General features: G+C 44.9%; 1 protein-coding gene across 4 annotated transcripts in view; it reads left to right on the forward strand.

The window, feature by feature from the left end:
- The window catches only part of DBNL (drebrin like), a 35,244-nt gene extending 24,619 nt beyond the window's left edge, over positions 1 to 10,625 (forward strand). For 2 of the 4 annotated variants that reach the window (XM_083588779.1, XM_083588778.1), the window contains 5 exons: positions 753 to 858; positions 2,866 to 3,015; positions 4,300 to 4,421; positions 5,903 to 6,008; positions 8,173 to 10,625. In XM_083588779.1, coding sequence (XP_083444905.1) covers positions 753 to 858; positions 2,866 to 3,015; positions 4,300 to 4,421; positions 5,903 to 6,008; positions 8,173 to 8,312 — 624 coding nt within the window. In that variant the 3' untranslated portion in view covers positions 8,313 to 10,625. The remainder of the gene's footprint in view (positions 1 to 752; positions 859 to 2,865; positions 3,016 to 4,299; positions 4,422 to 5,902; positions 6,009 to 8,172) is intronic. The other 2 variants (XM_083588781.1, XM_083588780.1) reach the window with 1 other exon arrangement.
- Positions 10,626 to 16,483: the final 5,858 nt, after the last annotated feature.

Genomic DNA, 16,483 nt, shown 5'->3' on the forward strand with positions numbered 1-16,483 from the left:
CCTTTCAGAGGAGCATGGACTGTTTCTTGAGAAATCTCTTTTTAATGCAAGATGGCTGGTTTTCTCATGGGCACCTGTACTCCCTTTGAGCTTCTTGAACAGCATAAGTTTGCCTTCTTGCTAACACTCAGCAAATTTGTGAGGGTCTTTCTCTTTTTTGACAAGGTTGCTTCTGAATCTTCCTCATAGTGGAACTAATTCAAAATACAGCTTGCTGCATTAAACAACTCCAAGTCAATCCTCAATAATGAGCATAGTTAAAGGATATACACACAGTGGTTGTATTTTGCATGAGAACATCGCATTTCTGAGCAGCCTTACTATCTGACCTTGAAATAGTGAAATATCTTTGCAGGGCCAGGATAAGTGTGTACCACTGTAAAAACAAAGCTAGAACTGTGATGCATAGAAGTTTGCTTTTCATCAGGGTAACCGATTTAACCTGATAAAAATGTCCAGGGAATTTTAGCAAATCAACCTGTGAAAGTGTTTCCTCATTTTTTCCTATGACGTGCAGAGTCTTCTAGCCCTAAAAGAAACCATAAAGACTTTTCTAACGCATTCCTGTATCCCTGGATTTTGCCGGTGAATTGGTTAGCAATGGTGAATGAACTGTAATATATTGGCAGCCAATGACAGCACTTCCCCTTGCATGTTGAAGTCAGGTGGAAGCATTGATTCTATTTTTAAATCCCATCTCCTCTCAATTGCTATGCTTCCTCAGGACTCAGTAAATCTTTCTCTCTGTGCAGGAAGCAGCATCAATAATAGGACAAAGATCAGTGAATCCTCGTGACATCTTCAAACAAAAGGAGAGGTCCATGTCCACAGATGGTGCAGTCGTCAGTTCCCAGCCAGGTATCTGACAGAGCAATTCTATACTGGTATTATACTTTGGACTGGAGATTCATTGCAGATATACTAGCGGAATGGCCTTTGTATCTGAAACATGCTTAGTCCCTTCAGCACATTGTGCAATATTTGTCTCCCCCACTCTCACAGACAGTGAGCAGGAGCCCCTACATGAGTCAACAAGCCCCTTTTGCTCTCCCCTCTCACTGTTGCCTCTCAGGACCAGTTCAGTCCCCTGCTGCTTTGCATAGAAAGCCTTCCTCTCTCCTTCCTTTGGGGAATGCTCTATCCTGCCCCCATCCTATTTGCTAGAGTGGGGCTGAGCACTGGGTGTTTGGGTCTGGAGTCCCAAGGCAAGGTACATGTTGAGGTGGGGACGTGGTGGCGCTGTGGTCTAAACCATTGAGCCTCTTGGGCTTGCCAGTCAGAAGGTTGGTGGTTTGAATCCCTGCCACGGAGTGAGCTCCTGTTGCTCTGTCCAAGCTCCTGCCAACCTAGCAGTTTGAAAGCACACCAGTGCAAGTAGATAAATAGGTACCACTGCAGCGGGAAGGTAAATGGCGTTTCCGTGCGCTCTGGTTTCTGTCATGGTGTTCTGTTGCTTCAGAAGCAGTTTAGTCATGCTGTCCAATGACCCGGAAAACTGTCTGTGGACAAACGCTGGCTCTCTCGGCCTGAAAGTGAGAGGAGCGTCACAACCCCATAGTCACCTTTGATGGGACTTAACCATCCAGGGCTCCTTTACCTTTTTAAATTTTTTTAACCTTTTACACTTTGAGCTTCTAGGAAGAGGTGTGGTTTCAATGTGCTCAGCTCTCTAGGCATGTTCTGGAGACCAGTATGTTTTGTGCTAGTGTTCTCCCTTTCATTCTCCTCTCCCTTGTGAGCTCAAAGTGTGCACAACATGGGGACAGAAAGAGGGCACCTGGCTATATCAAATCTGAGCTATGACCTCTCTGTTCATGGGATTTATATAGTGGTGGTGGTGTCCTTTGATTGGGTGTTGAGTTACAGAGTATTCTATATTCCTCTGGGTGAAGTGGATGCGGCAGTCCCTGCTGCTGGGGCAGCTGCCTTTTTCTCATCTTTCCATTGAAGTTGATGGGAGAGAGTTTTCTAGGCACTAGGGAATTGGGCTGATGCGAACTCACGGCATTTAGGAAGGTGTGACACTGTATTGAAGGGGTATACAATTTGACATATGTGTCCTTCACCCCTGTAATATCCAAGCCTTACCTACGACCGTTCCATTTCAGCTGTTCTCTTTGCCAGTGGAATGTTTTCCCTGGAAGACTGTTATACCAGCATGGTATAACTGGTATAACAGGGGTTTACTCCAAATCCTTTCTCCAAATCCTGTAGTTCCTCCGTATAGGATTGCACCCTTAAACAGGATCAGATGAACTTGGAGGCAGTTATTTTCCAGGACAGATGCTTTCCAATATGCCATGCTACATACAGTTATACTCTGATCATTCTGTAGAAAAGCTAAGGAAATTTAACTATGGTTTGGCACAGATGTTATTGGGCTGCAGCTCCCGTCATTTCCCATTGTGCATGCTGGCTGGGGCTGATAGGAGGTGGTGTGCAACAAAATTCAGAGCATTGTACGTTCCTCATCCCTGAATGGTTAAACAAGTATTTAAATATAAAACAAAAGACAATGGGGGTTTTTTTTTTGACACAGTGTCTGAACTGGAAAGCCATAGTTATGGAACCAGAGTGCAGATACTAATTAAAAGAGCAGCATTCTAAACCATTCTGTTTTTCTGTCTGTCTGTTCATTATAAAAATGTGGATTATGTCTACGTAATAGCTGACCGAGACAACTAACAGCTATAAAATGATAACATCACAATAAAAAAGTAGTACAGTGTATACTAAAATTGTTATCGTGAAGGCAATAATGAACTAAATCACATGGGTTGTCTAAGGGCTGCTTAGTGAATGGTTGCCGAAAGATGCGTCTATCTCACCATTTTGTGTGTTGTATTGATGTGCCCCCTTTCCCAGGCAAATTGCGGAGCCCCTTTCTCCAGCAGAACAGTCAAGCAGAGGCTCCCGTCTCCCCTGTCCACCCTGCCGTGCAAGATGTTCACCCTCCTCCTGTTGTCCGTTCGTCTGTACACGATACACCTCCAGTCTCTCCCGTTCCTGAACTTGGTAAAGCTAATATAAGAGAGCTTATGGGTTCAGTTCCTTGATTATGGCAGGTTTTTAATAGCTGAAGATGTTCAGGTAGTCACACATGATCTGTTTGTCCCAAGCATAGTGAAGGAGGAGTGTATAACAAACACAACTTGAAATCTAGTTTCGTGGGGAGGTGTATACTTAAAACTCTTTTTGCTTCCATTCCATTAAAACAAAATATTTCCCCCCTAAATATTCCTTGGGCTACCTAGCTACATTTTAAAAAACTAAGTGGGTTTCCAAATTTTGTGTGTGTGTGTGTGTGCTGCTTGTATAAAATGTCCCTATACCACTATATGTAGATTTTTATATTTTGCTCTAGGAAAGACAGTAGCTTTTGTAACGGGCAAGCTTAAAAAAAGAGCTGATTATTTTTCAGTTGATTCAGGGAATTCCCGACATTTGTAAGAGTTTTAGTGGGTGGCTAAAGAAGAGAGAATGGGAAAGCAAGTAAAAAGTTACTAACCTGCCCAGGAAGGGAGGGATATAACTGCTTAGGCTGTTCTATTAAATCATCTGAGAAAGCTCATATGCTCAAATTCTATAAGGGAGGCACTGCAAGTTAAAACATAAACCTGGTGGTTCCCATTGAATCATTGAACTCATAATTGAGGCTGAACATTATCTACAATTGTCTTACATTTCGCTATAAACATCTGTAAGCTTAAGAATTAGATTCACCATATAGTATCAGATTTTTATTTTTTTTTAAAGTTGAAGGATACTCTCATCATAAAAGAATTATTACTTTTTTGCAAAGGGTAATTCTTCATAAAGTACTAAATGAAGAGTTGCTATACAGTACATTTTGAAAAAGACAGTTCCTTGGTGGCAGGCTTGCAGTTTAAATACTTAGTCAAATATAGGACAGGTGACAGTCAAAGGTCACAGCATGACTTTAGTTGATAGGAAGAAGTGAGGTGTGGCAGAGGTGAATCCATATACCTATAGGGTGATCAGAGCTGCAAAGAGATCCAGCAAAAATCCTTTTAAAAAAACCATGTCTGGACTGCTGCTCTACGCATGGGAAGACTTTTACATTCATATCTAATATCTAATAACGTTAGGGTGCCATCATCAAGCCATTCATTAATGGATCCTAATCATTCCATTTGAGTAGCAGACTTTCTCCTGCATTCCTCTTGCCTGCTGCCTTTGAGATTGTGTGCAGGCTTTTCTGAATGAAGACCCATTCAGAAAAGATGAAACTGATAGCAAACCTAATGGCTGAAACAGAAGAGTGTGTTGTTCTTCCAGGTGATTCTGTCAGGCAGAACAACTACAGATCAGGCGCTCCGACCTACGAACCAGAAGAGAAACACGAAGCTGTGTACGAAGAACCCCCTAGTGAACGAGTTATCTATGATGAACCCCCTGAGGTTAGTCTCCATGCACACGAGATCATTTCCTGCCTTATTTATGCCAATCTGCTTCTTACATTCCGCTTGCGAGTGCTGTTGCTTATGTAGCCAGAGCGGTGCTACTCATGTGCAAGGGGAAGGGATCGGTAGGTGTGAGGGAACCCAAAGGTTTGCATAATCCGAAAAAATGTTTGGGGTGGTGGAACACTAGGGGAGAATCCCTAGTTCATGTCTCTGTGCTCAGTTCATGTCTCTGTGCTCAGTTCATGTCCCTGTGCATGTGTATAACAAAAAACCAAGAGGGGGAAGGGAAGATTGTGGAAGACCACATGGGTAACTTGCTGGAACAGCCAGCATTGTCAGTGGTCAGGGATGATGAGAGTGGAAGTCTATAGCAGCCAGAAGGCATCCCATTGGTTATCGAGATAGTGCTTCAGCTCATATGCTCGGAAGAACAGACTGAATTCTTTTATTCAGTATGTCAGTGATGGTGTCTCTAAAGACCCATCCATAACACATTCTTCAGTCCTGGGATGAGTTATTGGGATACCTTTACACCACTTGCATTTTGTATCCTATACTCAATTTTTCTGTTTCTGTTTTGAGTAGACCATATTTTGCCTGTATCTTGATGGAAGGTTGTCATTGCTGCTTAGGTTTTTAAAATTTGTTTTCCTTTAAAACATCAATAAATTTAAATGTGATACACTTAGTATGCCATAGCCTTTAGTCAACCTCCTCCGAGATAATGATGGTTGACCCTCATAGTTTGAGGAAGCCCTAATAAACTCAATAATAGGGAAAAATAGCCACTAATCTGTTTTGCTCCAGCATAACATTGTTGTGCAAGGGAGCGTAGAAGCAGAGTGCGGATTTTGTATTTGTGCAATAGTTTGCTCAATCTGTTGCATGACAAGTTTCTTCTAGAACAGCTGTTGCTGTAGATTACCTGTCTGCTAGCACAAGGAGCCTTGCAGTAGCAGAGGGAGAATGTTTGCTCCAGACCTATATAAATGAATAAAGCTTGTATTCACATTACATCTGAACCCAGGGTTGTGGTTTGTTTCTCCCCAACAAGCCAGGATCTCTGGCCACCCTTAAACCACCCTAACACCTTGGGTTCAGAGGTTTAAATATGACTTCCTGGTTCATTTCTCCACTCACACAAAGGGAGAGATGAAGCAGGAGCTGTCTGGAGTTCAGGCTAGTGCACTGCCCATGCCTAAGAAACCATGATAAGCCGAAACCCATCGTTTACTGTGGCACATGAATGCAGCCACTGTTGTTCTATCTGCTTCTTTCACCCTTCCATCTTCTTGCTCTGAATTCTCCACCCCCCAAGCAAGCACCTTTAACATGTATAAACTGGCGTATATTTGATGCATGGGTTTTGTTTGTTGGAGTTTAGCTGGAAGATTTTTTAAAAAACTAATGACCCTTGGTAGCTGTCAGTACCATTTGAAATATCCTGCTTCATTCCGTTAACTCTTCCTTTGCAGGAACAGCCCGAAGATACTAAATATGACTATGTTGATAACTACCAACAAAATCTTAACTTGGAGGGAAAAGGCTTATGCGCTCGAGCTCTCTATGATTATCAAGCTGGTATGTTCTGTGTCGTTTGTTTTCTTCCATTAACCAAAATGCTTGCCTCTGGGCATAGTCTGTTCCCACTCAGGTTAGATAGAAGTTACAGGATGTATTTTTCTCACATTGTGCCCCATATAGAGTAGGTCCTGTCCCAATTTAGTAGTTAAAGGATGGAGAGGACAATAGGTGGCTGGTGTGATGGCCGGGGAAGAAGGAACCAAAAATGGTGAATCATAACTATCCTTTATTCTGGCTATCAGAAGCCCTACTTGAAACACACTCTTTCCTATAGTTGTGAGCATCTGTTGTCTAATCTCCCTTTTTAAAAAAAGAAAAACGTCAGGGAGATTTTTAGGAATTCTGATATGTGCATTTATTCTACAACAGGAAGATTCCCTTCCTGCGCTGCACAGTGGCAGCCACAGAGATGGTAACTGGCGGCAATAGGTTTTAGTCACAGCACAAAGCATGTGTTGTAGGAAAGGGTCAAGGAGCACTTCTCTATGAACACTTGCTGTCTCTGCTTGATTCATGGCTGGTATTTGCAGCTGATCTCAAAGTGCATGGCAGCGTATGGCGGGGGAGGGAAATGCAACCTCATTCATATGTTGGGATGAAACCTTTTTCAAAAGAGGGTTCCATAAGTAAAACCAGCCCTGAAAGGTAGCACAGACACCGGTGCACTGAAGTAATGTTTCATACTATCCCCCGGGAGTCATGACCGCTGTGCAATATGACATCTAGAAAACTTTGATGGTTGTCAACGGCAGTCCCTTACACAACGTATTTGTCAGATGGCTGTTGCGGTTGCTTGAGAGTAACCAGGCAGGACTCCAACCTGTGTTTTACAGGATTTATTTTGGTGCAAACTATTTACAGTAAAGAGCCCCAGAGCTCATGTCTGGCTCAATCGCTAGCAGAATCTGGGAGTGGTCTTTTTTTTGGACCTCCCCCAACATAAGAGTTTTGTTACCCCCAACGTTCTCCTTCCCTCTTTGCGCCTTAGGCTACTGCGCAGGATGGGCGATGGCAAGGGCGTGTTTCCCTCTTGTCCGGCTTGCCCAGGAGTGGTGTTAAGGCTCCCACCAGCATCCTCTGGTCCTTGCGCCTCTTCCCCACTGGAGGTGGGGCTTTCATCCTCCCCGGAAGAGAAACTGCTTTGCAAGATTTTTGGAGGCTCCCTGTAACACAACTGCCCTTCTATTTCTCGCCTCTGAGCCAATGGCAGTTCCCTGACAGTATTACAGCAGTTTAGCTTCAGCATCATAAATTTTCTAACTGCAGGGCTACTTCGCAAATGAAGCCTCAGCCCGCACTTACTTTGGTATCGAAAGTTCTAGCAGAACCTGGTACCAAGACATCAGCCCCCTTTCTAAAGGATGATGGACATTCCTAGTTCAGGATGTAGATAGGCCAAAGGAACGTACCTCTGTGGTAGAGCTCTGCAGGCGGAAGTTCCCAGGTTCAGTCTCTGGCATCTCCAGTTAAAAATGGATCAGGTTGCAGGTGATCTGAAAGGTCTTCACAGGAGACCCTGGAGAATTGCTGGCCATTGACAGTCACTACCAGGCTTAGATATACAAGTTGTCTGTCATGGTATAAGGCCTTTTCCTGTTTGGGTGGGTTAAGTTCCATTCTATGTCATCTCCCCCCCCCCCACTAGAATCCCTGCAAAGACAGATATGCATTAATGTTGCCAAGCAAAGTGACATACCCAGGATCTCTTAGCAGTTAAGGCAGGGGTCAGCAACCTTTTTCAGCCATGGGCCGGTCCACCATCCCTCAGACCATGTGGTGAGCTGGACTATATTTTGAAAAAATATATGAATGAATTCCTGTGCCCCACAAATAACCCGGAGATGCATTTTCAATAAAAGCACACATTCTACTCATGTAAAAACACCAGGCAGGCCCCACAAATAACCCAGAGATGCATTTTCAATAAAAGCACACATTCTACTCATGTAAAAACACGCTGATTCCCGGACTGTCTGTGGGTCGGATTGAGAAGGTGATTGGGCCACATCCGGCCCCCGGGCCTTAGGTTGCCTACCCTGAGTTAAGGCATAATTAAACCATGTCAAAGTGGTCCTGAGTATGCACTCTTGCTGGGCTATATGCTCTCCTTAAACAAGTAGTTGTATTTTTTCCTGAAATCTTGTCTGTTCCCACTTTTCAGCTGATGACACGGAGATCTCTTTTGACCCTGAGAACATTATCACGAGCATTGAGATGATCGATGAGGGCTGGTGGCGTGGTTATGGTCCCGATGGTCACTTTGGGATGTTCCCTGCCAACTATGTAGAACTCATTGAATAATTGGCCTTTGCCGGAGGAAGAATGCAAGCAATACCTGAAAGAACAACTCCTATCAAATCCAATTCTTCAAGGTGGAATTGTGTGGCTTTTTAAGAGTGAAGTGCTCATTGCTCTGTGCCCTTGTTGCTGGAGCAGTATCTGTCCCTGCCCAGTGAAGCAGACCTTTTCCTTTCCCTCCTTTTAATTTTCCTTAATGGGTACTTTTCAAGTGAAGGTAGAGAATCAGTCTTGACATTGCATAACGCTTTCCTTCACTTTTTTAAATGGAAAAATTGCCCTTTAGCACACCCTCTTCAAACACACAGAGAGACGCTCTGAACACCAGTGTGGAGTATTTAGAAGATAGTGCTTAGCAGAAATAGATTCCTAACCTTCCCTTCTCCCCAATGCAAACTGATTTTTTCATTCTGTGTGTTGCAACCTTCTAAGATAGCATAAGGAGGTATCTTAAGAAACATCTACTGCGTTTACTTAATAGCCTGTGTAACTTGTCTGTGTGATTTGGGCCTGCAGTCCACAGTTATTCCAGAGCACTGCTTTGGAGAAAATGGATTGCGAGTTGCAGGCTTCTCCGCTCCCTTTTCTTTGAGATGCCAATCCACTAGGAGCTGCTTCAGGGCAAGCCCTGTTGAAATGAATGGTTTTGTGCGATCACTCCCCAGTGTTCTTGTGCAACTTGCCTTCCATTCCAGTGGAGTCATTCCTGAATGGGAGATTGTGCCCTCAAACTACTCTAACCTTTGTGCAAGGACCAAGTTGCCTGGCTTTTAGGTTGTCTGTGTGGAAAATTCCCCCCTTGCTTTTAAAGTAAAAGCTTGCCATGTTTCTTGAGACATGGCTTCAGAGACAAAACACCATTAGAGCAGGTAATAGACAAATGCCCTGCAAGCAATGCTAGCTTTCAGCTGTGATGCACATTGCTTTAAATACAATGCTCTGTCTGTACATGTTTATGTGGTTTGGTTCATATGTGAGGGACTTGATTTCTGCATTATCTTTTCTGAGATTTTTTTTAAAAAGCCTTATGTTGCATATACATAATATTTGGATTAATTCCTCCCCTCCCCTTTAATATTCATATAAAACAGAACCTAAAAGAAACCTCAGACACAACTGAGCACTCAGGAGTGTCCCAGATTTGTGCTGTGTAATTGCGTGACACTGTGCATCACTCTGACTGACACCAGCTAATAGTACTAAACTAGTAAGGGTGTTTGTGACTCATGCCTGGGTTCAGGTGCTGAATTATAAGTGGCTTTCATCCAACTCCCACTGAGCATCACCTCTTTATGACGTACTAGCTACAGGTGTATGTTGTTTTTTTAAAAAAAAACAATTAGCCATTTTTTACATTCCTGTTATTTGTCTTGCTCAAGGCAGCCTGGATAGGATTCTCAAGGAACTTCAAACATGCATCCTGTGCAGGTATCTGAGGTCGAGAATGAGTATTATAAAGGTTAATCTGTTTGTTTAGGGTGTAAAAGAAATGGCCTTGCAAGGTTCAAGTCCTGTCTCCCCTGCTTTTATGCATGATGTGGTGGTGATTATGGAACTAAGAGATTCTAAGGCAGTTCTCTGCTGATCTCCCAACTAAGTTGTAATCAGTGGCATTTTAGAAAGTGACAGGTTTTTTATAAAAAAAAAGATAGGGAGCAGCTTCCAGAAAGTGGCTGTTTAATTTCCACATGCTTCTTCATTCTGGATCTGCAGAAGCTAAAGCTAAACTATCCATTCCATTTTAATACAGCATTTCTGTCTTATGCCCCCACTCCAGGTAGTCAAAATGGTGTTTTCCAGATGCTGTTGGACTGCAACTCCCATCAGCCCCTGCCAGCATGGCCAATGGCCAGAGTTGATGGGAGTTGTAGTCTAGCAGCTCCTCGAGGGCACCATATTGGCTCGAGATGTAGTGGAAATCTTTTCAGAATGAATATGGGGCCTCTTTTGCCCTGACAGCTTTGGGGAATATTTTGAATGGACCATACTTTAACCCCCCCCTTAATTCCATCTTTCCCATTCAGGAACAATTAAGACATGTTCCCTTTGGGATGTTTGCAGCAGGCGAGCCATGGCTTCACAGAGAATTCTTTAGAGTTGATTCTTATTAGAATTGCTAATCATCATGCTGGAGCATCATTGCTATTTTGGTTGCTGCTGTTCACTGCATCTCCTGTTCATTTCCTCCTTTTTGCCAGCCTTCTGCCGTGCATGAAGATTTGGGAGTGGGGAAAAGCTTGTGACTTGTATCAGGATGATCTGAATAATAATAATAATAATAATAATAATAATAATAAAATGAAGTGATTTAAATTACTCCAGTGAATGGTGTGTGTTTGTTTCATGTGCGGTTTGCTCCCTGCCCTTTCCAAGGTCAAAGAAGGGCTTTGGTCTTGAGTTATCCATGTCCTCAACCGAGTATCTAATAATAATACCTTTATTGTCGATGTACAAACTGTGTACAATGAAATTAACCAAGCCTCCCTCCCCCCCCCAAACACTCAGTCTCATTGCACTCTGTGTGCTTGTTGCACAACACACCAACCCCGAAAGTCAGTTGCGCTATATTATTTTCTGTTCAGCAGCCTAACAGCCCACGGATAGAAACTGTTTTTTAGCCTGTTGGTGTGACTGATTATACTTCTATATCTTCTGCCTGAGGGTAGAAGATTAAAGAGGTGCGGGCCGGGGTGTGAATCATCCCTGAGAAATTTTCTCACTACAGTGGTGCCTCGCAAGACGAAATTAATTCGTTCCGCAAGTTTTTTCTTCTTGCGAGTTTTTCGTCTTGCGAAGCACGGTTTCCCATAGGAATGCATTGAAAATCAATTAATGTGTTCCTATGGAGACCGCTTGCCAGGCTGGCGGTGCGGAGAAGGGCTTTTCTCCCCACCGCAAGCCTTCAGGACAGGTACGGGAACAGAGGGGAAGGCGCGCAGCGCTTCTCCTCTGTTCCCGGGGCTTGCGGTGGGAGGAGGGTTTTTCCTCCCCACCGCCAACATTCAGAACAGCATTCTGAATGTTGGCGGTGGGAAGGAAAACCCTCCTCCCACCGCAAGTCTTCAGGACAGCCATCCGAAGGCTGGCGCGGGGAGAAGGTCTCTCCGCCCCACCGCCAGCCTTCGGAGGAGCCTTCCGAAGGCTGCCGGCGGGAGGAGGTCTCTACGCCCCACCGCCAGCCTTCGGAGCAGCCTTCCAAAGGCTGGCGGCGGGAGGAGGTCTCTCCGCCCCACCGCCAGTCTTCGGAGGAGGTCCGAGGACAGTGGGGAAGACGCGCTGCGCTTCCCCGCTGTCCTGGAGATTTCCCTATGGGCTTTCGTCTTGCGAAGGAAGCCCATAGGGAAATTCGTTTTGCAAAGCGCCTCCAAAACGGAAAACCCTTTCGTCTAGCGGGTTTTTCGTCTTGCGAGGCGTTCGTCTTGCGGGGCACCACTGTATTCTAAGGCATCAGTCCCTTGCGATGTCATCTAGTGGACTCAGGGGACAGCCCGTGATATCATGTGCTGTGTTCATCACCCTCTGTAAAGACTTTCCGTCGGTAGCTGTCAATCCAACGTACCTCACTGTGATACAATATGAGAGGACACTTTCTATTGTGGACTGGTAGAAGGAGGTCATCAATTGTTGTTTAATGTTGTTCTTTTGCAAGACCCTGAGGAAATAGAGTCTCTGTTGGGCCTTCCTAACCACCTGAGTTATATTGTTTTTCCAAGTGAGGTCTTCACTAAGGTAAACTCCCAGGAATTTAAAGGAAGAGACTCTCTCCACACAACATCCCCGATATACAACAGGGCTAGTTCCCCTCTCTTCCTCCAAAAGTCCAACACCATCTCCTTTGTCTTGCTAATATTTAGGTGCAAGTTATTCTCTAGGCAAGAGACGCGGGTGGTGCTGTGGGTTAAACCACAGAGCCTAGGACTTGCTGTTCAGAAGGTCGGCAGTTCGAATCCCCGCAACGGAGTAAGCTCCCGTTGCTCAGTCCCTGCTCCTGCCAACCTAGCAGTTCAAAAGCACGTCAAAGTGCAAGTAGATAAATAGGTACCGCTCTGGTGGGAAGGTAAGCAGCGTTTCCATGCGCTGCTCTGGTTCGCCAGAAGCGGCTTAGTCATGCTGGCAACATGACCTGGAAGCTGTACGCTGGCTCCCTCAGCCAGTAAAGCGAGATGAGCGCCGCAACCCCAGAGTCATCTGTGACTGGACCTAATGGTCAGGGGTCCCCTTACCTTTACCTTTTATTCTCTAGGCACCATGTAAATACTTTTTGAACCTCCCTCTGTACGCTGATTCATCTCCACCTGTAATTAGACCCATTATGGTAATATCATGTTAATACTGTAATACATTGGGGTGCAGTGTGTCCGCCATTAATTATCTTTGGCTTTCTGGAGTCTAGTCTTGGTTTCTGTCAATTAGAGGAATCGTCCCACTGTAATTGCTTCATCCCGCTTAAGTACTTCTCTGAACAGGCTCTTCACATTGTTCTGCTACAAGATCAAGCCACCGTATAACAAACAGTGGGGTTACTTTGTGTAAGGACAGGCAAATCAAACCATTGATTCTCCCCATTTTTACATACCCTAAACATAGCATTGTGTGTAAGCATTCTCCTTGTGATAGAATTCCCAAAGAATCTTATATTGTGAATGGGTCTGCCATGCACTGGATTCCTAACCCACCGGTGCAAATGGTACTTGTCACAAAGTAACTTTGCTTGCATTTAGATCTTTTTCTCCCCCCTTCCCAATAAACACATGCAATTAAGTTCGCTTATTGTAAGGTGGTCCAGAATCCAAATGCAAATTAGATATATTTTCAATACTAACAGCCATGTTGGCTGGAAAAATCACTTCACTAGGCGATAGTTCAAAGCATCCTTCCGCAACCTGCTGTCCCTTCAGATATTTGGACTACAGCTTCCATCACTGCTGACCATTAGCTATGGCATGAAGGGGCTGACAGAAGTTGCAGTCCAGAACATTTGGAGAGTACAGTGGTACCTTGGGATAAGAACTTAATTTGTTCTGGAGATCCGTTCTTGACCTGAGGTACCACTTTAGCTAATGGGGCCTCCCGCTGCTGTTGCGCCGCCGCCACACGATTTCTGTTCTCATCCTGAAGCAAAGTTCTTAACCCGAGGTACTATTTCTGGGTTAGTGGAGTCTGTAACCTGAAGCGTCTGTAACCTGAGGTACCACTGTACCAGGTTGCCTAAAGCAAATCCTCTGTGAGTGTTGTCTGCTTATATGTTCCTCTTATTCTTTGCCCCCAAAGACTGCCTGGACTTCCCTTGACCTCAAAACATAGATCTGGGGAAGCTGTTTGCCTTCTGGCATGTTGATCATACACGAGACCTCTTGCTGATAGCCAGAATGCAATATTTTTTCCTTCAGAGAGTGGACCAGTTGGTTACAAAGAAAAAAGGTTGTGCATGGGGTTGGTAGCAGCTGTGATGCAGGATCGAGTTAACCGGGTCAGGCAGTCACAGTGGGGACAGTGGCAGAGACACGAGATGGATAATCGGATTGCAGTCTGGACCTCAAATTCATTTCCACTCTACCCCATTCCTTTAGCTTGTCTCCCCTGGGACCCTCTGCCACCAGCTGAGGGATCATTTGTCTTAAAATATAGCTGGCTTGGGATGTGCATCTCCACACAAGCTTTTCCCCCTTGCTTCTGAAGCATATTTAATGCTATTTGGAAAGATTTAGTAATGTTTCCCCGAGGGGGAGCAGTAATCTCTTACTTGTTCCAGGTTCCCTAGAGTGAGGACAGCTCAGGGGCACGTAGGCATTACACTGCATGGGCCAATCCTGACAACTGCCCATTGTTTTCCTTACACGGTAGTATCTAGCCTGCATTTACAGTGGACGTCTTCTGACCTGGAAGCGTGGGCTTATTTTGAGGGCTGTTGACCAATGAAGGACTTACTGTATTTTTTGCTCTATAAGACTCACTTTTTCCCTCCTAAGAAGTAAGGGGAAATGTGTGTGCGTCTTATGGAGCGAATGCACGCTGCGCATCTATTCCAGAAGCCAGAACAGCAAGAGGGACCACTGCTTTCGCTGTGCAGCGATCCCTCTTGCTGTTCTGGCTTCTGGGATTCAGAATATTTTTTTCCCTTGTTTTCCTCCTCCAAAAACTAGGTGTGTCTTGTGGTCTGGTGCATCTTATAGAGCAAAAAATACGGTAACTACAGTGCAACTCTAACCATGTTTCTTCAGAAGTAACTCCTGCTGAGTAAATTGGGGCCTCACTCCTAGAATAGGATTGCAAACTTAATTAACGGTAGTCCATCATTGCATACTGTAGGAGTAAAAATCAGTTATGAACTTGAAAAGCATACTTTATTTTTAGGTGCCTCTGTATTTTATTTATTTTTGCATTTCCGTTAGTTTGTTTATTTATCCCACCTTTCCTCCAAAAATTCAAGGTGATTTACATGGTCCCCATCTCATTTTGTCCTCACGCAACCCTGAAAAGTAGTGACTAGTCCATGGTCACGGGGTGAGTTCTGTGGATGAGTGGAGCTTTGACCCTGAATCTCCCTGGTCCTTCTCCTACATTAACAACCATGTTATACTTCTACTGACTCGGCAAGCCCATTGCACCCAGCATTCATCTGTATAAAAGGTAAAGGACCCCTGGAACGTTAAGTCCATCAAAGACGACTATGGAGTTGCAGCACTCATCTTGCTTTCAGGCCAAGGGAGCCGGCGTTTGTCCACAGACAACTTTCCAGATCATGTGGCCAGATCATGACTAAACCACTTCTGGCACAACGGAATACTGTGACGGAAGCCAGAGTGCACGGAAACACTGTTAACCTCGCCACAGCGGTACCTATTTATCTACTTGCACTGGTGTGCTTACAGAAGCTGGGGCAGAGCAATGGGAGCTCACTCCTTCGTGGGGATTTGAACCGTGGGTGGTGCTGTGGTCTAAACCACTGAGCCTCTTGGGCTTGCCAGTCGAAAAGTCATTGTATGAGTGTCTGTTGAACCCACCTTCTAGGTATCTTAAATGGCAGAAGAAGAACCCACTGGATCATCTAGCCAAGCATCCTACTCTCACAGAGGTCATCTATATGCCTATGGGAAATCTTCAAGGCGGGACCTGAGCACAGCAGCTCTCTTCCCTGCTTTTGATTTCCAGAAACGGGCATTCTGCAGAGGTGGAACATAGCCACTGAGCCACTGTGCGTAGCTTTCTGGTAACTTAATGGCACACTTCAATCATCATCATCATCGTTGTTATTGTTGTTTATGTATTTATTCATACCCTGCCCATCTGGCTGGGTTTCCCCAGCCACTCTGGGCGGCTCCCAACAGAATATGAAAAACATGATAGAACATCAAACATTAAAAACTTCCCTAAACAGGGCTGCTTTCAGATGTCTTCTAAAAGTCAAATGGTTTATTTCCTTGACATCTGATGGGAGGGCGTTCCACAGGGCGGGCACCACTTTTGAGAAGGCCCTCTGCCTGGTTCCCTGTAACCTCGTTTTTCTCAGTGAGGGAACTGCCAGAAGGCCCTTGGCGCTGGACCTCAGTGTCCGGGCAGAACGATGGGGGTGGAGACGCACCTTCAGATATACTGGAATCTTCTGCTTTAAGATTATTTATTGTTTTCGTCTGCTCTTGACTTGTAGCCACCCTGAAATTTTGCATTGAGGATGGATTTATAAACAACATAATAAATCACTTGCGACAACCTGTTCCTTTGTAGCTGGAGCTCTTGCAGAACGAACCTGGAAACCTTCTCTTGCAAAATACGTACTCTGGGCTATGCTGTCTCTCCCCATCCCACCCCCAGTTTAAAGATGCATTGGTCAATGAGTGACACGTCCCCTCGGGAGGCTTCTGCCCTCCCGCTCAGCTGGGGCCAGGGCCTAATGAGCCTTTGCAGGAGGCGGCCGTGAAATCATGTATGTTGCGAGGCTTCCTGACACCGGCTCTGCAGCAATCCTCTTAAAGGGATGAAATGGCATAATCCGGCGGGGGCGGAGAGGGAGAGCGGTGCTCCTCAATTGTGGGGGCTCAAACATCTGGGATGAAATTGTAGTCGTGAGTCACACAGTCCAGGCTATTTTTATTAGTGGGGGCAGAAGGGGGCACCTTTTTGCATTAAGTCTTTCTGAGCTGTCCTTCGAGAGAAGCCTCAGTCTCCGTCAGGCC

The sequence above is a fragment of the Podarcis filfolensis genome (genome assembly GCF_964270895.1).
Source record: "Podarcis filfolensis genome assembly, chromosome: 15".
Taxonomy (NCBI): Eukaryota; Metazoa; Chordata; class Lepidosauria; order Squamata; family Lacertidae; genus Podarcis; species Podarcis filfolensis.